This window comes from Megalops cyprinoides, chromosome 19 (assembly GCF_013368585.1).
Source record: "Megalops cyprinoides isolate fMegCyp1 chromosome 19, fMegCyp1.pri, whole genome shotgun sequence".
NCBI lineage: Eukaryota > Metazoa > Chordata > Actinopteri > Elopiformes > Megalopidae > Megalops > Megalops cyprinoides.
The window spans coordinates 11,447,407-11,469,931 of NC_050601.1; the positions used below are offsets into that span (position 1 = coordinate 11,447,407).

Genomic DNA, 22,525 nt, shown 5'->3' on the forward strand with positions numbered 1-22,525 from the left:
AATTACAGTGTGTTCAGTCTATGTAGTTGTAAGCCATTTAACCCTATAAGATCAGTGGCTACCTCTACAGAGCACAGTGGACATGGATCTGCACAGGCTGAATCCAGTATGAGTCAATTATGGTTGGCAGTGTTGCACAGAATTTGAGGAGTCAACCATACGTGGCAGTGTTGCATGTAGTTTGAGTAGTCAACTCTAGATGGCAGTGTTGCATCTAGTTTGAGGAGTGAACAACAAAGTTGTGGAAGTCAAATAGACGTCAGTTATAGTAAAGGTCAGCCATAGGTGGCAGTATTACATGTAGTTGCAGGAACTGAAATTGTAACCGAGATATTGTCGATTTAGTATAAATGTTAGGCACTGCCATTATACCCTTTATAACAAGATACTTAAACTGAATGCCCTGTGAAGATACTCAGCTGTATACATGGATAACACAGTAGGTAAACATGTAAGCTACATAAGTTGCCATGAATGAGGGTTTCTGCTTAGCAATGTGACATGCCAGTGTCCTTTTCCAACTAGTGCTAATGTTAATTCAGACAGCATATGTGGCAAAAAACATAGGACACTGTTTCCTGGCATTCATAGTGACTCCACCCTTCTACTGTCCTCCCTGCATTCTGATTGGCATGACGTCTTCCAAATTACCCTGGCTGACTTGGAATCACTTCAACAGAAACTGCAGTTTGGATTGCTCATGATCCTCTCAAACACATTCACCTTCTCTGACACAAGACTCATTTTGGAAGAAGAGATGCTCCGTTGAACAACCTTTTATTATCATCAAACTAATGACAGAGGACAATGCAGTGTTTGACAGCTGTAATAAACAGAAAAGTATGTTTATACATTGTAATTGTACTAGTAATAATAGTAACAATATTGATTATTATTGTTATTTCCAGATATTAGATTTTTTTTGTACCCTGACTAAAGATATAAAGGAAATTAACTTGACAAACAGATCATTCTGCAGTGCTCCATCAGAGGCAAGGTAGTGAAAAGAAAAGCAGAACAATGAACAGAACAAAAGGGGCAAAAGAAAAATGCATGCATTTATTTCAAAATTTTCACAGTTTGAATGGAGAGCAGGAGTTGAACTACTGTAGGCTGTATAAATGGGACAAAGAGGCAGTATGTCATGAAATGTTAATGCTACAGAGATTTGCGTGGTCACAGCCATTTGCACAGACTCAATTTTTTTTCCCATAATTATATCACCAAGGCATATTTGCTCTTCTTCATTACAACATGGATTGAAAAATTCTGTGGAATTTAATGGGTGAAAAAATATCTATTCTTGCTCTTTCTTGTAAGGAGCTCAACTGTAGTCTTCTGCTTGGCTGCACTGACAAGCTAGTCATGAGTGCTATGGCTGTAGGCTCTTGAAGAAACAGACTTCAGTATGCTGTACAAGGTGTATGCGTATGCGTGTGCATGTGTGTGTGTGAGAGAGAGACAGAGTGTTTTATATATATTACGTATTATGTATTTTTTTCACAAATAGAACATTTACCTACTATGTGTTTGAAAATATTTCACGGCTTCAATGCCTCATTGGCACTGTTTGTATAGCACAGGAGCAGCTTCATATTGTAATTGTTGTAGTATTGTATCTGGTATTTCCATCCTCTGACAGTTTGAGCTCAATGAACCTATTTAATCAGCAGCATCAGCAGCAGGGTATTGGCCAGTACCATCAACCCAGTTGTGCAGTTTGTTGAGGCATGGCTGTAGAGCTGGATCCCTGGAATATTCTGTCGGATGAAGTCTGAGAAAGCGGACACCTTGGAATAGACCCCGGGCAAGTTTGGCCGAGCACAGCCCAGTCCAAAACTCACCACCCCTGCCTGCACCCAGATCCCACTCTCCATACGACACATGAGGGGTCCACCCGAATCCCCCTGAAGGAGGAGTTGCTAAGTTAAAAGAATTCCTGCTGTGACACATCAGCTGTGTAACATAAATATCTTTCATGACAGATTATATAAAGCAAAACCATGCCCAAGTAGCTTTTATATTGAACTTTTTGTTTTTTCTTTAACTTGTTAACTTTTCAAAATTTTGTATATCGATATTACAGCTTTGTAGATTGGTACATAACTGCAATTATACAGCTACATTTATGAAATACAGTAGTGACCTCTACCATGGCCAAACACATTGAAATTCAGTGTTAACAGCTGTTGATCAGATTCCTCATAACAGGTGGCTTTTGGACTGTGGTGTGTCAAAAAAGTATACACGCCGAAAGGTATATACATATGTGTATTGGAGAGGTGCAATATAAACAGGAGTGAGTGATGAATATATGCAGCTTTTCATCAGAAATGTAAACAGTTGATGCACATGTGTGTACGAGTGTGTCTGTTGATACCTGGCAGGAGTCCTTGCCCCCGTTCTGAAAACCTGCACAGATCATGTCAGACAGGATCTGCAGTGTGTCAGAGGAAGACTGGACCTGGAACATTGACTGACAGGAAGCCTGCCCAATGATTGGCACCTCCACCTCTTGTAGGGTCCCAGGTCCTGGCAGAGACACTGAGATAGGAGCAGAGTGAAGAAAGGAAAAAAATACATCAAACATTGGTGAATATAATTAGGTGTGCTGTTTGATCTTTGTACAGGGAAAAGAGATTAATCTGACCATAAATGCTGGTGGAGTGGGGTGTCTATACATGAATGGATCTCACTCTACCTACAGTAGTATGGTGTTGTGATGTGGTGAGGGTTTTGTAATGCAAAGGCCGCTTGTTATTTCCAGATGCCCTGGTGTTGGTACCTCCTGCAAGTTACTTAGATCAAATTGCTTCAGCAAACATCCCGTTATACAAAGGAATGATGTGTAAGGTATGTAACTCACTCAGGATAAAGGAGTCATCCAAGTTACCAAATATTTCAATTTAACTCTATAATTAAGGCCCTGAGCAGCCAACACATGATTAAGTGACTGAAAGGATCAAAATTTACATCTGTGTTAAGAAATACAAAATAGCTCATCTCTTAAACTTCAGGCCACTCTACTTTAATACTCTGTTAAAGCACTCTCCGTTCTTATTCTCTCCCCCATTCCCCTCTCAAAAAACCCTGTTGAAATGATCTGCTCTGCTCTTCCTCTCATACTCACCCCCTTCCTTTATGTTACCCCAGCCTGTTACATAACACAGAGTGCCACCGGGGAAGAGTGTGCCCATATCAGGCAGGCAGATAGGCTGGATTTGGTCTGTCCAGTTGACAGGGGATGCCAGCTGGACCAATGCCATATCCTGCCCCTTGTCTGGGGATGAATATTTCGATGGAACCACCACCCGGCGAACGCTCCTGGACACCTCAAACTGATTAACGCCATTGAGCTGGTACCGGCCCATGTAAAGCAGATAGAAGGACAGAGCAGACGGACTGGAGAGAGACAGAGAGGTTAGATTATGTGTATACTGCTCTTTCACACTGCAGCTAAAAGACTAAGGCCTACTGTTAAGTGCAACGCGAATACCTACTTTGGGAAACAGTGCGCGGCAGACAGCACCCAGTCTTTAGCTATGATGGACCCCCCGCAGACATGGCTCTTATTAATCTGAATATCCACTTGCCATGGCCATGCCCCTTCCTGTGCAGCACTCCCCCCCACAATCCTGTTGGCCAGGGGAGCTCGACCACACACTGACAATGACAGGAATAGACGCCATTACAGAATGCGCACCCATAGCGTGTCACAGAACAGTTTTTTTATGATCCTTTGTTTTTAGAGCTCCCACTTAAGAGAACAGTGTAATACGTCTGTTAGAGAGAAACTGGAAAATGGAAGCCATTTGCTCATTGTGAAGCCATTCCACTTTACACAGTGTTGTAAATCTTTGTGTAAAAGTAAGAAAAAACAATAAATTGACAAATAAGGCTGCCATTACAAATATATAACCAGTGTGGATAGCAGTGATGTTAATTACCTTGTGCATCACAATTCCAAAAACCTATATGAAACAATATAAAAAACAAGAAAAAATACAGATTATGACTCATTTAATACTAGCCATAACTTTTGAAATTACACAGACTAACTAAACAAGAAAAGTTGATTGTGGCATTCTGCCCATGACATTGTTTCTGGCAGAGCTTTCAGCTGTGAGTATAACTACCAGGCTACACCGAGTGGCTTATAACTGCTGTCACAGACTGCATGGCATGGAAAACTGAAAGCTGTTTCATGAAGCCGGTTTGACCAATTCAGGCTTATGTCACATTATCTGGCCTTGCTGGACATATTAAGTCAACATTTACATTTATATTTAGCCACAGTCAAATCTTAAAAACACAGAAGATACCAATCATGGATTACTTTCAAAGGGATTTCAAATAGGGATGGGAGTAAATAAACATACTCTCTGCATGCTACAATAATATATATGTTCAGACATATTCTCGATTAGAACAGTTGCTTGTTGAAGACTATGAAAACTGATCATGACAGAAAGTAATTTGTCCTGGGTCCCAGAAGAGATGCGCCAGCAAACTGCAGCATTGTAAACATCCTGGCTACATTGTCCTTTGTACATTTCAAATAGCCTACAGTAAATATGTTGTGGGAGATTTTTTGGGGTTATATATTGCTGTAATTGATATTTGATCATTCCCCCCACCTTAGTAAATACAATCCACTGCATTTTGCCATGCAATACAACTGAAAATACAAATTTACAGTCATGGTGTTGGCTAAATTCTTTAAACAGAACTCTCCAGATCCAGCTCCAGTTGGATCTCTATCAAAATGTGTTTCAGAATGGAGAGACATGGATTTATATCGCAAGTCGTGTTTGCCTTATATCCGACTGTTAACAAAAGTTAGATCCGGCCTCGTGAAACGGCAGAATGATTGATTAAGAATCAGGGTGTGTGTGTGTGTGTACTGAGGATGGGAATGCGTGGCACCAATAGCCTAAAACATTACATTAAAATAAATATCTATCAACATACAAAAATGTTGGCTCACCCATAGCAGTCAAAACACTGATAACCGGTATGCCCAAATTCAAAAACATCTTGTTTTCTGGTCAGATAAGGAAAGACAACAATCAACAAAATTTCCACTTGTAATATCACGTCAAGTAAGTCTTTACGTCTATTATAATCACCACATGGAGTAATGAAATACGATGGGAAACAATTTCAAACGAAAAATAACAACCACTGTTACTCCACCACTACTTGGACTGTAGCCAAAGTGTAGGGCCGAATCGACCTTACCTGTCCTTAAGACCTGTTTCTTGAGGGTTTGTCAGGCCGTCAAAACAGAAGAAGGTACTGATGTACAACAGCCGGAAAAAGAGTACCAAATGATTTGAGAAAACAATATAGCGCGCCTCCTTATTCCGTGTGTGGGGTCTAGGTGTTATCAACCCCTGAAAATCTATAGAACTAATTAGCGAAATAAATTCATGACATAATATTAAAAGAATATAGGCACACAATAGAAGGAACCACCTAGAGAACACCGGTGGGAATAACTACTTGCGTATCATACCTGGGCGGCACAGCCAATTAAATTGCACGCCAGACTGTTGCGCTCTCCGACACGCTACAAAAGGTACAGATCATTATCAAAAATGAGCTTTCTGGGCTTTTATGATTTGAGCATGGTATCTTCAACAAGGTGTCTTTATATGGTATTACATGTGAAGTTTAAAAGGGAAACACTACGATTCGTACACTTTCACACCCTATATACGTTGTAACGTGGAATGAGGGAAGTAGCTGACTTGCTCGGTTAAGTGTACAGAAGTATCAAGTATCACTGGATTCTGTAATCCAGTGCTACCCCTGTATTGCTCAGGGTCATACTGGATATGAATTATACGGAGGCAGGCATTGTGATTCATAATATTTGTGTAAAATGTTTGGAAATTAGCCCAGCGTTTTTGTGATGCAACTCGTCGTAGTCCTACCGATTTTTTGGAATAGCCAATTTTGCATCTACCAGTCCAGGAGCAGTTTGACAGACGGCTTTCTGAAGCATCGCCTCGGTGCAAAACAGGCATGAGAAATTGAGCAGACTAGTGGTTCCATGGTGTCCGTTTGCAGCCTTCAAGAGACGTAACGTTATTTCCATCAGTTCCCAGTTTATAAATACCCCACTTAAAGTCGTGTAACTCCGATTAACTTTTTTGAGTAAAGATGGACAGCACAGCACAGATCGTATCCACTTAAGGACAACGAATCTACGAATATTACTATCAATACAAAACGAGCAACTTGGGACGATCGCAAGATCGCAACTTTAACAGCATGGATATAACTGGTACTCAGAAGGTACATTGGTATTACCAAAATTTATCCTAATGGCCAACACACAAACAAATCAACTTAGGATAATACTGATATAAAGCATGCTAATAATATAATAGATTTTTCTAATATGAGAGCAATCATTCTTACATCCTAATAGTGCCAACAGCTACTACGTTATTACAGTATGTAAACAATCACGATAACCATAGATCAAGCAATAATGCTTGGAGCACAATGTGGACGAAATTTCCTAACTTGAACTTCCTTGTTTTATCACAGCCTTTACTTGTTCTGTAGCAACCTTTTCTTTCACATTTTAGGCAGAGGTTCATGCAATGAAAATGTGCAAATCTTCATACCCATACACCCAGTATTTCATGAGGTATTCTAGTGTTTTACAGAAAATACAAAATGGCGGAGGATCTGATATGGTGCACAAAAACTGTTGCTTGTGGGGAGAGAAATACAAGCTTAAGACCCCTGTGGTGTCCTTGTGATTTTTAATTATTATTTGGAAAACTGGAATTTCAACTTTTTAACTGTTATGGCAACACCAGTTAATATTCTGACCAGATTGTATGGTTGGATGGGGTAATGGAATAAGCCTCTACTTACCTGGCAAATTAATTTACAATAAACTGTCTTTTCTGAGTGACAGAGGGGGACAATAATAGAATGAAAATCTAACCAATAATGGCAGTCTACCTATACACATTAGGTACACTTGGAATAGGTCCCTAATAATTCCTGAATAAAGTACGATGTTGCATTAACTGTTAAAATAAGAGGATGCAATCAGTCCATAAATACAAACACCCAATTACAGTAGCCATTTTTGGATTACATTACAATTTACAACCAACCAACCACCTTTTCTCATTTAAAGTCATTCATGGATCACACAAAGAGACACAAAAATCGAACATCACTATTCTTATTTATTTAAAAAAATGGATCAGTACATGTTTTAAAGTGAACTTAAACTCAGAACAAAGAAAACAAGGGAAAGAAATGGAGATTGACATGCTTTTACAGACAGACTACTGCACAAGCCTCTTCACCTTCACTTTTTGGACAACTTGGCCTGCTTGTGTTTGGGTGGAGCCCATTTCAGACAGAGTGTGTCCACTGAAAAACAATGGGAGAGGACAGGTAAAGTAGAAATTGCTATAAAACGGGTATAAACACAAAACTATACTTTAAAGGAATGACATCTACTTCCCATTCTTGGGCTGAACTGAAATTTGCTAACACCTGGGGCATTTTCACTTTCCTTTTTTTTTTTTTTACAAACATAATTGACTTCTACAGTCTTAACAATATTTTAAAATACCATTACAAGATGTGAGAGGGATAGGTCTGGTCTGTAATTACCTGTGATGGGTGGCTTCTTGTACTGGGCACTCTTGAGGTGTTCCTCCACCAGTTTGGGTGTCACACAGATAACGTGCTGCCCTTTCCAGTACTTCACCATGTTCAGTGACTGCAGTGTGCTGATGATGTCACTCTGGGTGATGCTGGTCATCTGACTGGAGGGGGGTAATGTGCACAGAAACACAAGGCATGCACTTGAGCGGCAGGCATAGAAACAAGCTTGTACCTTGTCTGGCCAAATACTGAAACACGGTCATACTGTACTTCTAACACTGTTGACTCCTATGGCTTTTTACTTGTGTTGTACTCTGCCTCACTTGTAAGTTGCTTTGAAGAAAAGCATCTGCCAAATGAATAAATGTAAATATAGAAAACTTTTGTGGGCTACAATCAGGTTATACTTGTGTTTCTGATTTTTAGGGACAAACTCCCAGTGAATCAGGTGCACTTTGCTGAGTGCCAGCACCCACAGTGGGTCCCTGTGTGTGCCCACCTGAGATCCTTAATGGAGAGCGTCCCCCGGAAATCCCTCAAGATCTCCAACAGCACCCAAGACCAGTAGCTCCGGTAGCTAAGCTTCCCAAGGTCTGACAGGGGCTTCTCTGGTGACCCCACTGTGCTCTCAAGCTTCGACAGCTCATAACCTGGCAGGAGAGACATGGAGGAGGACAGAAGAGGAATAACAGGCAGAAGAATTGTGGAGTGAGGGTGGAAATAAGCAATACAGGTCAAAAACAATGGCCACAATCGAATTCTGTTTCGGTTTTTCTGTTAAAAAAAACAACCTTACTTGCTGCTTTTTAGCTCTAAGGCAATGTTGAGTGACTGTCCATGTGAAAACACCATAAGTGACAAAAACAGAGAGAGGGGAAGAGTGGCAGAGCAAAGAGTGATATAGCTTATCTGCAGCTCTTCACCTCTTATAAGAGGTACTATTAATTTAAAAGATTTGGATCATTATGAGCAAGTAATTCATTTATCAGTGCTTCTTATGAAAAATGATAATTGATGTTGTAAAATGAAGAACTATTCCACAGAGCAGAGTTGGTGTGGTAGAAGCTGAACTCACTGAAAGCGATTAGAAATTTCCCATATCCTCTGCGCTGATAAGGGGGGAGTGTAAGGATGCATGCCACATTATTCCCATCTGGAGACTCCTTCTCCTGTTTATCAGAAACATACAAACAAAGCATTTAGAAATACTACTATTCAAACAATCCGCCAGAAACAGATTTAAGAACACGTTATTACCGTTTTTGTTTTTTTTTTTTTGTTACAGCCTGGCAGGGGAGATCTTCATGCTGTTACTATAATTGCATTATATTGCTTTGTAAACATTCTTTTTCACAGTGAATTACTAACATTTTTACCTATTACCCAGTTTTCACAGCTGGATATTTCCTGATGCAATTCAGATTAAGACCCTGTCCAATGGTACAACAGCAGTGGCCCATATGAGAATCAAATCTGCAACGTTTGAGCTATGAGCCACTACACCACACCGCTGCCCACCACAAAGTGAAATTTACGCATATCATTACCACAAATCACTTCATTATCAATACAGCTGAACTTACTATAGTAACAGAAGACTTCATATCACGGTGTGTGGAGTGGCTCAACCATCCACATCATAACCACAATAAAAAGAATTATATAATGCACACAATCAGGGAGAGAACGTTAACTACACTGCCTAAGACATCTACAAATGCGAGGGTGGATACTGGGATGTAATGGTCAACTAGCACTAAGTAAAGAGACATTACTTTAGAGAAATATCCCACGATGTGCGCCCCGTGTCTGTTCACTTCAGTCAGGATGTAGAAGATAAATGGCTCCACGTCAAAGTACAGGGTTTTGTGATCCAGGAACAGTTTTGCCAGGAGACACAGGTTCTGACAGTAGATCTACAGAGAGAAAAAGTCGGTGATGATATTGTTATGTGTTCATGATATGACATGTCTGCAGTAAATAAAATACAAATGTAAGGGAAAGTAATCCGATCGCTTTTAGCAGACTTTTACCTTATGGTCTCGACCATCCACCTCATAAACTGAGATGTTGTTCCTCCTGTAGATCTCCTTCCCTGGTGGCTGTTTCCACTGACAGTGAGTCTGAAGGGAGGAAGAGAAGAGAGTATATACTGGGCCAGTCACTGGAGTATAAAAATATCTTCAATGCACCTGACCACAAACGTGGGAGACAGGCTGTGATACAGTATAAAGAGATACCTTTTGCATTCACATTGTTTATTAAAACAGGAATAGTGTTCAGGCTTTCAATATCAGCACTAACCAGGTGGTATCTGAAGGTTTTCTCATACTTCATATACTTCAGACAGTACTCGCAAATCCACAATTTGGGTTGCTTTCCATAGTCCTCTGGGAAGGGGGAGAAGTACCAGGCATCGATCTCAAAATTGCCAATCTGGATCTTATCTACATACTTTACTTTAGTGATCTGAGAGAGAGAGAGAGAGAGAGAGAGAGAGAGAAAGACAGAGAGATCAGTTTTTTTTTCTTATTTACTGCTGACCCCAAAACTGATGTTTTGCCGTAGCCCAGTCATCTGGTTATATAGCATATACAGCGTCACCTCTGGAATCACCACTCACCCGACAAAGGACTACACTGGAGAAAACATTGTGTTCCACCTGCTTTTGCATCACTACACAATAAAGGCTTTTGTGGGAGGTGCAAGAGTGCGTGGGTACTGATCTTTTCACTCCTTTACTGCCTCCCACAGGACTGGAGAGTACACTGCACATCCAAGAGACCAGCCCTCACTTACCGCTTCGTGCTCCTTCTCAAGAGCAGCTGTTGTTGGGTCCATCTCCGCATATGTCTAAAAACGAAACACAGTAACACTGTATTCAACTATGTACACCAATTTAGAAAACACTGCAACAGGCAAATTACCGCTGACCAATAAGCAAAGAATTGCACTTCAAAATGGTGCTGCATACAGTCTCCAGAGATCGTAATTTTCAGTGAACTGTGTTCTTAGTTTTATTTAGTTTCTGCAAGGATTTCCCAGGAATTAAAAAAAGAACATTACATAAGAAAAATGTAAAGACACTGGAATGCAGTCTGAAAATGCTGGAATTTATTGGTGAGAATTCATGAACTCAAAAGGACGGAGCACCAACTGCAAAGTCTTGAGAGTGTGGAACAGCCACCTGATATGATGTGAAAATGCCGAGTACAAAGCATGGGCTGAGCTTAACAAAAGTACAAAAAGGAAAGCGGTGAGGCAAACCTTCTGAACATGGTTGATCTCATCATGTTTACGCTTCTGGTTTCGGGTGATCTTCCTTTCAGGCTGATCCCCCAGCTCCCCAGCACCCTCCGCTTCCACACTCTTGCTCACAGCATCCTTCGCTGTCTTGGTCAGAGCCAGACGTGCCTTGGCCACCCACTCATCCAGACGTCGGTTAACTGAAAAGGGATTGGAAGGGAAGTAATAACTGAGGAATTAAGGGTGCATTTTTGAACTGTGACCGCAACATGACTGCAATACGGCCTAGAAGACTGAGATGAGATAATGAGATGTAATGAGATAAAGTCAGGAGCGAAGACACACCCCTTTTCAGGTTGTGGGTATAATTTAAAACATGCCAACATTTTATATTGTTTTTATGTGCATTCATGGAGGTGTGTTTAAAAAAAGATTAACATGTACAATGGTACAGAGTGTATATGGTGTGCAGCAATACTCACAGCCCACATAGTGGACGTAGAACTCCTCTCTTCCCTCCAGCTCATTCAGCCTGGACTGGATAACCTCTGCTGAATCTGAGGTCAAAACAATAATTTACGACAGATATTATTGTTAATACTATAGGGTTAGACTGGTTACATACAACATTAAACAGACAGTCTGCTAAAAGAATTAGTCACTACTGAATTAGTAACTAATTACTAACAGACAGTACAGTACACTAAAACAGAGAAACAAACAGGCAGGTCATTGCAAATCTCATGATTCTATTATAGCTACACCTTCCTTGTTTAAAACCGGGGAATAAGAGGGCATATTTACAATGTCAACAAGTCATCAAAATGCCGGCAGAGGGATTCTCAAACTGCGTCTAGCTAGCTATCTAAGTAAAGAAAGGCGTTTTACATAGCATCATTGTTGTCGAGATACTTCCGTATATTGCTCATTGGGCAAGCGATGTAATTTACTGATACAAACAGGCTAGCGATTCAGCTGGTTGGCGAAATTTATGCAGTAGGCAGCTTGGCATTATTAGGTGTGACTGCACATTAACAGAAATGACGATAAAATGTACTCACGCCAAGTTTTGTCCGCTCGTTGACACAGATACGTCTCGCCTATTTCGACCGTAACCTCCTGCTCCCTCCCGCCGCTCAGCATCGCTCCCTCTCCCGGGCACTGCGAACTCGAGCACCCGGCTCCCCGATTTCTATCGAGGCCCTCAGGCTCATCCTCTTCCGCGCCACTGCAATTTGATGAACCGGTTGCCCGAATTCCAATGTCCAGGCCTGTGCTGTCTGTTGAGGTGTTCCCCGAAATTAATTCAACGTCCATTCTGTCGTCAGGACCGAAGCTGCTATATGCAGTGTCTCTGATTGTATGTCGTGAAGACGATACTGGTCCTCCGACGTTAGCCATCTTTGTTCGGAAGCTGACTGCGTATGTGTATCACTGCTCCGGTCTACTGTGTTCTCTCGCCAACACCAGAAATCGCAAGAAATATCAGCTTATGTTTTCTACTCAAACGTAGCTAGAACAAGCATTTGGAACCACTACCGTAGACTAGAAAAAGTCCTTCCTTTTGCAGCAAGATTCACAACAGTACTTTGTTTTCACAATGATGCTGACCTCTGATGGGAGAGAAAATTCCCATCAGAAAAGCGTGAATAATTTAAGAAAATTAAATTTGTCCTTAGGTACTACAAACGGTCTTTCATCCGACTATCTCTCTAATCATTAATGGCGTTATCGTGGTTGTAGTGAGCAGCCTACTTATTTCGTATGTATTGATATATAGCAATCCTCTTTCTTCTGCCTTTTTCCTTCAGTGTCGTGCTTCGATCAGTCTGTATTCATGTCTACAAAACAAGCGTTACCTCGCATTAGCGATACTTTGACACGGCGATAAACACAGGATATCGTGAGGTCAGTGAAGCTAGTTTTAATTGTTGAGAATTTAAGCGCCTGCGATCCGAGCACCAGTTGGGAGCACAAATACCGCTACCTCTAGGCCCTGTATTTCGTCTATTTCCCTGTTGTAATATGTCAAAAAATAATGGACAATGCTTTTTTTCAGACAGGAGTGGTAAACTTACACAATTCTAAATTGTAAATGATTTTCCAAATATGACATTCCTTAGACAAACTTTTCCAGCTTCCGATTCGTGACATTCGGGTCATGTAAGTTAGGAAGAAGTCAAATAAACTAGTATTATCATTTTTGCTAATCTAAGTGGTGACCTTTGTAATTTCATACTTGGTCTTGGCATAAAATGCAAAAAGAAAAAGACGAAATTTCATTGTTCAGTAGCAAGTATCTTTGCGGTAAAAGCAAAGTCTTTATTTTCACATTTACTATTACCCCTTCTTTTGCAATACCTTTCCATGATACTACAGTGCAATAATAATTCAGTATGCCACCCCCTACATATCAGCCAGATAACTGTCCAGTTGCACTGCTCAAAATAAAACCTATACAACCATTGCTTTGGTTAGGCATTATAGCAGGTATGCCGTTTCACCTGTAATTGTTGAAGTGATGGTGTCAGCAGCAAATGCACATTGAAATCGGTTCAGGGTCCAGAGGGGTTACCACTTGCGCTTAGGATTCTCCTTGCTACTTGCTGATGTGTGGGGAAGGGACAGGTTTGTGGTCAATCAATTGTGAGGTCTTATGTCATCTTCACAAAGCTGTGGTTATCATTTGGGTGTCACTTCCCTAGACTGTCAGTTTTATTAAGACACATCGCTGAGTGTAAGGGGCAGTCTATACACAGACAAAATCAAGTGTCTATGTATCCTAAGATCTGTGTGAGCTTAGTTTGTGTATTGCAATAGTGCTGTAGTTTGTGCTTCCTTGTCATTAAAGTGAAACCTGGATGGCCATTACTGCAATTAGTTAAGCTGCTCCAGTTACAACAAAGCTGCGTAAGTAGAATTCACATTTTCAGTTTTCTGTTTTTAAGTATTTGTCTTGTGTACCATCAAACGTGAGTATCTGTAAATGCAAAGTAACTCTGGACAGACTTAAATTGAGAGTCAGGGAAGAGGTTTATTCTGATGGGTTTGAATAGAGGTACATCCTTCATTGTTTTTCTGCAAACCTCCCTCTTTTGTTTTCCTTCAAAGCATTCCATCTCTTGCTACATCCTTTTCTTGCTCTCGCTGAGTGAAACCCCTCCCAGTTTTCCTGCTTGGCCCTCCTCCTCTAAAATGGGTACTATAATCTCCTCCTCCTCCTCTTCTTCCTCGATAACCTAACCCTCGTCCTCCCCTGTGATACACACTGTCCCTTGGAGTCTCTGATTGGTCCAGTCCTTGAAAATTCCTGTCCTCATAATGTCTAAAATGTGGGCCTGAGTTCCGTGCACCCCTTCTCCTCCCTCTGCCCCCTTGGTTGTATTTCTGGTCACGCCCTCTCCCAGGTATAGTTGAGTCTAATGGATTGTTAAATTTTAAAATGTCCGGGCTTGACAGGTTTACTGATTGTTCGTCTCTATGGACTACAGCTTCTGGTTGGCTGATATTTACAAATTCCTCTGCCTGCATATTCCCTGATTGGCTTGACTGTGGCACAACGTCTTCTCGGTCATCCTTTACCCTTACTTCTAATTGGCTGTTGTGTGCAACAGCTGCACCCTCCTTGAATGCAAAATCCTTCTCCGAAGAGAGTGTGAGTTTACTGATATCCTCCTCTGAGATGCCACTTTGTCTCTCCCTGTGTTCCCGTTGGATATCACGTCTCCTATTCCACTTTGAGTAGCCACGCCTCTTATTACTAGATCCACTTCGGCACTGTGAATGCCCAGGCAGCTGGGGACCCTGAGGCGCTGTAATCTGATTGGTGGAAGGAGGGAGAGGGGAGGGAAGCATTGGGTTGAGAGGGGTATCCAAGGCAGGGCTAATGCTGCTGGCATCAGTAGGTGCCTGTAGGAGGAGAGAAGAGAATAAGAGCTCTTTCACACATGCCATCATTATTCAAATGGCCCTCTGTCTGAGCTCAGAACGCGAATACTGGGGGTAATGTGAGAGTGGAGGCAATCAGAGGCATTCAAATTCTAGCCCTCTCCCGCAGAGGTGGATTGGCAGACGAATTCTGCAGCAAATGCATTCCTATCAGGAATTACTCTCGTCCATTTTGCTCATACTTGGTGAAGACTTTACATTTGAGATCCTACAACAAATTAACTGGAAACAAGATGTTGCAAAAAAACATTTCTGTGGTTCCACTTTCCCCAGTACTGATGTGTGACTGATGAAATACATAAGTTTATGTGGTTGTGTTTAAAAAAAATAATGGACTTCTACAATCCTTGCAAGGTATATGCCTGTGTTTTGCCCTATTCAAAAGTGAAAAAAAATGTGCAACGTGTATCGTGAAATTGCAGACTAATGATCCCTGGCATTTGGCACATGAACATGTAGAACATGTAAAGGGAAACACAAAAACAGAAATGGACAGACAAACAAAATGCATACAGTTTTCACATCCACATACAGTGAAATAAAAAAAAATTCCCATTTCCTCACCTCATTGGTGTGTATTAGGAATCGGTTAGATTCTGCTTCTGGATCAATAACCCCACCCCTTTCCTTTTGCCGCTCCAATATACTTTGAAGTTCTGCCCACTTCTTTCGAAACTCTTGCCCTAGGACTGTTCTGTCCATCTGTGATAAATTACACAATCGCAGTATATTAGTACACCAAAACATACTACTACTCAGTTCACTGAAAAATTGATGACTGAATTTCAGGTAATCCCACATTTTAACGGCACAACAGGGCATTCACTCAACACTCAGAAAATTGCTTGTTTATGAATAGAAGAGCAACACTGTCAAGTAACAGTATTCAACAATGAAATGGACCATCATGGCTGATGATTCCTCAACATAAACTGGATGCTCCAGCAGACTATTGTGGATGTTTGGCAAGTAAAACTACATGTCTTACTGCAGGAAAACGAGGTGCAGGAGAGTTTAGAAGGACTTCCAGCTCATACGCTAATGGCTCTCGGCAAACTGGGCACACTACTGACAACACCTATTAGGGGACAATAGAAACAAAAAAAAGATTTATTTGTAGTATAACAAATGTATTCTGTGAAGCAATATTAGACACAATTTGTAACAAAGCCGATGGGGGCTCCCGAGTGGCTCAGACTGTAAAAGTGCTTAGAGTATCAGCTCCCCTCTCAACATAAAGCCTGATTATCCAATCATAGCACTTCAACTTTGCACCATGCTGTATCAACTAGTTAACATCATTATCTCCCTGTGACTCAATTGAGAGGCATTAGACATTGATCCTCAGACCTCAGAAGAGCACAACAGAATATGGAATAAAAAATGAGCTGCATCTCCCTTTCTCTCTTACCTCCCCATCCATTCTCCCCCTGCTCTTGTCTTCCTCCATCTCTTTCTCCCTCTCTTTCAGCTCTGTCTCGGAGTGGGAAATGTAGCGGCCCAGGCAGTGGGAGTGGAAGTAATGATAGCAGCTTGTCTTTGTGAACACTTCTCCTTCCTGAGAGGAGGTAATGTGGAAAAAGACTACATCTGAGCTGAGGTGAAATGCAAGGAATACAATCTTTTTGAAACGTGCTTCTTTGATCCTATGCTTCTTTATTGAAATTTTTTCATCTTTGACCCTACACTAAAAGCAAATATTGTGCTTTTCTACTGATTCAAAGTCCAGTTGTCCAGCACCTTGAATCCATACAGGCAGATGACACAGCTCCCATGAGGAATATTGCTCTCTGTCAGGATCTCTTTGGCTTTCTGTTCACAGAGAGAGACAGAGAAATGTTTTAAATATCAACTCCCCCCTTTGCCCCAATGCCAGAAATAAGCATGTGTATTTACACACACACACACACACACACACACACACCCCAAGGCATACCAACAAATTCCCATTGTATAAATTTACACTTTACCAACAACTAGTAAGAAATGAATGAATGAAATGGTCAAAAAAGGAGCTATGACCTCAATGAGCTGATACAGCACGGGGGCCCCAAGGCATGACTGAGCTTCTGCCTGCAGACACTGCTGGACACTAAGGGAGAGAGAAGAAGGTACTAATATTAACACACAGAGGGTAGTAAGCTTACCAGATATAGTCCAGGCTCTGCACAAAATATATATTTTTTTGGTTTTGTTCTTAAATGCATGTTTACTTCAACAAAAACAGATGTGTATTAGTGTGGCAAACCAAGTAATTTCACATTAAATTCACAAATTAGATTACAAAATATCAGGTATAATTTGAAAAGTAACTCCCTTTCAAAGTTTCACAGTCCCATGAATGTCTCACTCCTGATATGGTGCACCTCTAGCGCTGGGTTGTGTTAGATTTTCTGTTAAGCTTCTGTTGTGTTGTATGAGAAAATCCCAAGTGCAATTCATGTTACGACATGACCAGTGAAAAAAATGTGATTTATCAGTTACCTGAGTAGCTTGTCATCTGAAAGGCCCCGAGGATTGTGAATCGAGATGGTGGGAGGAGATGAAGGATACTGAAAAAGAGAGAGGATTGGTGCATGATGCTATAGATGCATTATTGTCTGTATATTAATAATGACTCAGACAGACAGAGGAAGAGGACTGGAAACCCAGGTAGGGAGAGGAAGAGGGAAATTACAAAGTAAGGTGACAGGTCACGTGAAAGTAAGCTATAGAGGGCAAGAAATGATGCGATGGAGATACCAGAGGAATGGAATGACTGCATTACCGATGAAGAGATAGAGATACTGACACTCTGTGGAAAGTTATCTTTTGTTGAAGAAAAAAAAAAACAGAATGGAATCATTTATGGTATACTTCTTCCCACTGAAACAGTGTTGTACTTTGTTAAAGCTGAATAGATGCAGTCTTACAGGAACAGGAAAGCTAATCTAGCTCATCTAGAGGAATTCATGACTTGAAAAAACAAAATAGTGCTAATGAAAGTACATAATGTCTAACATGCACAAAGATACATCACTCTTAAAAACAGGTTATTAAATACCAAGATGTGAAAGACAAATACTCTGGATGTACTTTGGTTAATATTCCTTGGTTCCAGTATATTTATTCTTAGTCAGTTTTAATATCTCCTTTAAACTGTCCCAACGTGCTCTTCTGCCATTTGGAAATGGACTCTCCAGCGGGGAATATCCTTTCTATTATTATTCTGCCACTAGTGCTCATTGTGACCCCTTGCTAGAATGTAAATTCTCACGACTAATTGTAAAGTTTACCATTTAATCAGACCACTTAAAATAGTTGCACCCCCTGCTATAATTACCTGCAACACAGCAACCACAGGATTCCTTTTCATAAGCCCTTTCCACACTTTTGAGACAACATATACACCTAACTGTAGCCAGACTGCACATGTATTACTTAAAAATGACTATGGATAAAGGCAGGTAGCTAAAATACCAACTTCTCCCATAACCAGTGGCCGCATTGAGCACTGACATAACCATAAATATCCCCTGAGGTTTTGTGCACTGTGGTAATTTTTTGTTCAGCCATCAACCCCCTTCCCCTCTCCTGCAAAACTTTGATAAGCCTTCCCCTAAAACAAGCACAGGGCATATCTTTTTGTAAGGCAGACAAAAAAGGGACAGAGTTCAAGAAGGTAATTGTTGATACCTGCGTGTCTAGAGTTAAAGTGAGGGTGAGTCGGACAAACTGCGAGTGGGAGTCCTCGGCAGTGGAGGGGTACAGGTCCATGCTCACCTCCCATTCCCTGCTTGGAAAACAGGAGGTTGTCACTGAAAAGTTCAGAAATTTAATGCACAAATTACGCTCCCTTCTGCTAGCCTCCATTTCTTCTCATTTCATCCCTTGCTCCCAGAAACATTCTTTTCTTCATTGGTTCCCCCTCTTTATTTCTTAAATCCTTAAGTAGAATGAATCTTAAATGCTGGTGAAATTACCCATCTCAACAGCATTTCACTTTACAGAATCTATATTAACTACGCACAACTTCTCACCTATCTTGAATTAATGCATCTCTTCTGTTTTGTATAATATGTGTATAATACTTTGCATGATTCTGTTAATTGTTTTTTATTAATCCAAGCACACCAATGATATTTTTCGCTGAGAGGACCACACTGGTTAAATTAATGGAAAAAACACAGAAGAGCACAAATGTTTAATATCTGTCAGAGGTCCTCTCAGAAACTCAGAAAGTCTGTACACACATGGATAAGGACATGTAATCCGTGGCACCATGATACTCAACTATATCCATCCTAAAAAAAGAAATAATTCCCATTGCATTACTTGAACTGAAAGAACCCAATTACTGTTGTTGTCTTTGTTCGGGCAAAGTCTACAGTGAAGGCTGTGTGTGGTAGAGTGCAAAATAATCTGCATTACATCTGGATTTGGACTAAGGTTCCATGTCCACCTCACCCGTTGCTTTTAGAATTGACCCTCAGCTCCTCCAAGTAGATGGACTGGAGAACTTCAATCTCAGACTGTACACTGAAAGAGGAGCAATAACAGAGATTAGCCAACACCAACAGTCAGGGCGGCAAATTATTACCTTGCTAGCCAACACTGAAGCAAAACACCCTTTTTTCACAGTGGCTTATATAAATGTTCCAGTGTTCAACAAAGGTATAATTGCTTGTGCCAGACAAAATAATACTGTCTAAACAAAAGAGCACTGGGCTTTTTTTTATAGTTTGAGGTCTCCAGAAACCTAGGCAGTGGAATATGTGTAGAGAGTTCATGACATCACCTCCCAAAAGATCCGCTGTGAAATGTTTTTTTTTTTTAAATATTTGCCATTACATCTGTAATCGCGGATAGATGTCTTCAAAGGAAGCAAGCGTATTTGTATTTTCCGACAAAACAATGCTACCTGGAACATGAAACAATTGTATATGTGTTTTTTCCACCCCTTAACCAAAGCTGTATCACTATCAGAGTGTTCAACAACCGAATCTCTCCTCTAAATACAGCCTGATGTACAGTGTGACAAACCAGGGTAACACAAAGCCGGGTCAGCTAGCTAATTTGTAGTTGGCTAAGCATTTTTTGGAACAAGTGAGTGTTCCACTGTCTACTGAACCAAAATTATATGCACATCATTTGTAATTCTCACCTTTAATTGTGCCAATCACTTTCTTTTAATGCAGTAAACTCCTGTTTTGGTTTAATGGTTTATTAAATTTCAAATATGCATTTTTGAATTTGCTTGCACATTAAAAGGCCTTGAAACATTTTGCTATGACTGCCTTCCTGGTAAATGACAAAAGTGTAATGTGATTTGCAGCTCGGCAGCTTGCCATGTAGTACTGTATGAGAATCAGACAGACAGTTTGGCTTGATAGCTGGCTACCACTGATGTAGAGTAGTTGATGCCAAATGAACACAATTTCTTTGGTCTGACAGCATATGTCAGCAAGTAAAGAGTCAGTGCCTATCCAACCCAAAAGTCAATTGCTTGGCATTTAATAATTAACTCTACATTCCTGTAAATGATCCTGATAGCATCCAATTTCAAAATATAGCTTTTCTGGCACCGAAAGAGTTTATAATGACATAGTCTAGCCAACGAGTGAGACAAGACGAGACTGGGGGAAAAAAAAGACTACTTCCAGTGCTTGTCAATGTGGAACTTCCTCTGTTTTCGGCAATCTGTGGGCGTGACCATGACGCATACCCCAAATACCCGGATAGGTCGAAATTTATTATATATATATATATATATATATATATATATATATATATATATATATATATATATAATAAGATCTATAGATCTATAGATATATAGATTTATATCTATATATCTATGAGATGTCCCTCATTAAAGTCAGTTAGCCACATGACTAGCTTGCTTGCTTAATTATTGAATGCACACTTACTATCCGGAGCTGGGGCTATAGGCTGGGTCTAAAGTGGACAACTACTGTCACGCTCAACTGATAGCTAGCAGCTAAAACAACCCTTTTCGCAGATCCTGCAGAGTGTGTCATAATATTGAAAATATAGATCCAAGATCCACAAATGTATTTTGGATGAGAAGCCAGTGAGCTGCTTATCTAACGCTACCTAAATTCATGTAAAAATCAGGTGTATACCTTTAGCTGGCGAGCTTGCTAGTTATACGAGTAACGTAGTGTGCACACACAATACAAAAATAAAGCATGTATCACAGGCAATCCATGACTATAGCTAACTTCAATTTGCAAGCATGCTGGAAAAAGAACTAGTCCAGCTAATTTTCTATCAGGAATGGATAGCTAATCATCTTAGTTCTTGTGTACTAACAAACACCTTTGAACAGAGCGTGCGTTAGCTCGCTGGCAAGCAAGCTAGCTAGTTGGCTATAGCAATCAAATAAACAACTAGCTGCCTATGCAGGTAGATAACTGCAATGTGTTCTGCAGTTAGCTGCTCATTAACACGCTATGATCATTCGTTCTTTAAATCTGGCAAGCTACATAAGTTTTCCAGCCAACTCGCAAGCTAACACCGATAACAGGAACACAGCTAAACAGCTCGCTCGTGGGCTAAGGACTAGCTAACCAGTAATATTAATTTAAGTATAAATTGAATATGTAGACTTGTATTGACATGAAACGAACATCATTCACTCTGCTTTACCCTGATCTGTTCAAAAGTAACTGCTAAATTTGAGCAGAAAGCTAAACTCACTCGCTTTCCGCAGCCATCTTCATCCTACAGCAAGAGGCCACAGCGGCCAGGCCGTAGCCGCTGATCTCAGCTCAGCTGTTGTAGCCGACCACTTCGAAACTGGGGCTCTTCATCAAAGATGGTGGTTACGTCAAGATATGCCACCGTTCATTCATGCATGGGTTTAATCGCCAAGCCCGTAGGTCTCGATGTATCAAAGGACGTGAACGGAACTTACGTTGCGAGCTGAGCTCTGATGGCCCGTCGTTTCAGAATTAAACTGGGTTTTCGTGCAAAACTAATATTTAGCTGTATATGGGTAACTACTTAGCTTCTGTATGTTACGTATGACCTGTGGCAGGGTACATAACTTTGCATGAAATGTGTTTCTTAAATCCATATCTGCTACCATCATCACCCATCATCCATGCAAAACGATTAAAATAACGGTATCTTCACACATAACCAATGGTAAACAATACAATTGCAAAAGGAAAGTTACTCATTGCAAAAATATGGCTGTCACAAATAAATCAACTTTCCTCTTTTTTCACAAATAAGTTACTCATTGCAAAAATATGGCTGTCACAAATAAATCAACTTTCCTCTTTTTTCTACAAATAAATGACAATAGCTTCCTCTTAGTTTCACAAATGTCAGATTTGATACACCTGCTCTACTGGCCATAATGAAGAAGCAAAGATGAACTGAGTCCATTCTATTTCAGCTTTTTTTCATAACCATAATTTATATATATAAAAAATACCTAAATGATTTTTAACTTCCCTTACCTTTTAGAGGTTTATGGGAATGTTCATCAATGTTTTATGTCATCAGGTTACACTGTATAGCTGTCATTTTGGATTTGTTGTCAGGAATTTACAAATTCACCACAGAACAATAATTTCTCTTGGTATAATAAATATTTTCTCAATTTAGACTTATTACCAAACAGACATCATTTAATAGCTATTTTGGATTTTCTAAATTATCCTGACAT

At 40.4% G+C, this 22,525-nt stretch overlaps 3 protein-coding genes across 4 annotated transcripts; all 3 read right to left on the reverse strand.

Annotated features, from left to right (window-relative positions):
• Positions 1-1,658: 1,658 nt before the first annotated feature.
• si:dkey-16l2.17 (serine protease 33) lies at positions 1,659-5,306 on the reverse strand. Its single transcript, XM_036552635.1, has 7 exons — positions 5,242-5,306; positions 4,988-5,044; positions 3,948-3,971; positions 3,501-3,663; positions 3,131-3,402; positions 2,381-2,544; positions 1,659-1,907 (listed from the first exon to the last, which is right to left on the reverse strand). The coding sequence occupies exons 2-7, from the start codon at positions 5,034-5,036 to the stop codon at positions 1,659-1,661; spliced, it is 921 nt and encodes a 306-aa protein (XP_036408528.1). The 5' UTR covers positions 5,037-5,044; positions 5,242-5,306.
• A 1,935-nt stretch (positions 5,307-7,241) lies between these two features.
• On the reverse strand, positions 7,242-12,536 carry kat8 (K(lysine) acetyltransferase 8). The gene is made up of 11 exons (XM_036552618.1): positions 11,958-12,536; positions 11,379-11,453; positions 10,918-11,096; positions 10,450-10,503; positions 9,955-10,119; positions 9,684-9,773; positions 9,426-9,566; positions 8,726-8,819; positions 8,150-8,300; positions 7,657-7,811; positions 7,242-7,410 (listed from the first exon to the last, which is right to left on the reverse strand). The coding sequence occupies exons 1-11, from the start codon at positions 12,295-12,297 to the stop codon at positions 7,346-7,348; spliced, it is 1,509 nt and encodes a 502-aa protein (XP_036408511.1). The 5' UTR covers positions 12,298-12,536; the 3' UTR covers positions 7,242-7,345.
• A 1,374-nt stretch (positions 12,537-13,910) lies between these two features.
• On the reverse strand, positions 13,911-21,610 carry rnf25 (ring finger protein 25). 2 transcript variants are annotated; one of them, XM_036552613.1, is made up of 10 exons: positions 21,547-21,610; positions 19,291-19,362; positions 18,520-18,616; positions 17,329-17,396; positions 16,867-16,936; positions 16,585-16,656; positions 16,256-16,402; positions 15,833-15,922; positions 15,409-15,546; positions 13,911-14,805 (listed from the first exon to the last, which is right to left on the reverse strand). In XM_036552613.1, exons 1-10 carry the CDS (start codon positions 21,567-21,569, stop codon positions 14,002-14,004), a joined length of 1,581 nt encoding a protein of 526 aa, XP_036408506.1. In that variant the 5' UTR covers positions 21,570-21,610; the 3' UTR covers positions 13,911-14,001. The 2 variants fall into 2 exon arrangements, with proteins under 2 accessions (XP_036408506.1, XP_036408505.1); XM_036552612.1 differs by having other exon boundaries at positions 18,520-18,619.
• Between the last annotated feature and the right edge of the window lie 915 nt (positions 21,611-22,525).

Coding starts and splice junctions, on each gene's coding strand:
- si:dkey-16l2.17 (XM_036552635.1), bottom strand. CDS start 5,036: ATGTTTTTGAATTTGGGCATACCGGTTATCAGTGTTTTGACTGCTATG. Junction 3,664..3,947: donor TTGGAATTGTGATGCACAAG/GTAATTAACATC, acceptor TGTCATTGTCAG/TGTGTGGTCGAGCTCCCCTG. Junction 1,908..2,380: donor GGGGCAAGGACTCCTGCCAG/GTATCAACAGAC, acceptor CTCCTCCTTCAG/GGGGATTCGGGTGGACCCCT.
- kat8 (XM_036552618.1), bottom strand. CDS start 12,297: ATGGCTAACGTCGGAGGACCAGTATCGTCTTCACGACATACAATCAGA. Junction 11,097..11,378: donor CTACGTCCACTATGTGGGCT/GTGAGTATTGCT, acceptor ATCCCTTTTCAG/TTAACCGACGTCTGGATGAG. Junction 7,411..7,656: donor CAAGAAGCCACCCATCACAG/GTAATTACAGAC, acceptor ATTGTTTTTCAG/TGGACACACTCTGTCTGAAA.
- rnf25 (XM_036552612.1), bottom strand. CDS start 21,569: ATGAAGATGGCTGCGGAAAGCGA. Junction 19,363..21,546: donor AAGATGGCTGCGGAAAGCGA/GTGAGTTTAGCT, acceptor CTCCTCTTTCAG/TGTACAGTCTGAGATTGAAG. Junction 15,547..15,832: donor CTGCACCTCGTTTTCCTGCA/GTAAGACATGTA, acceptor AATTTATCACAG/ATGGACAGAACAGTCCTAGG.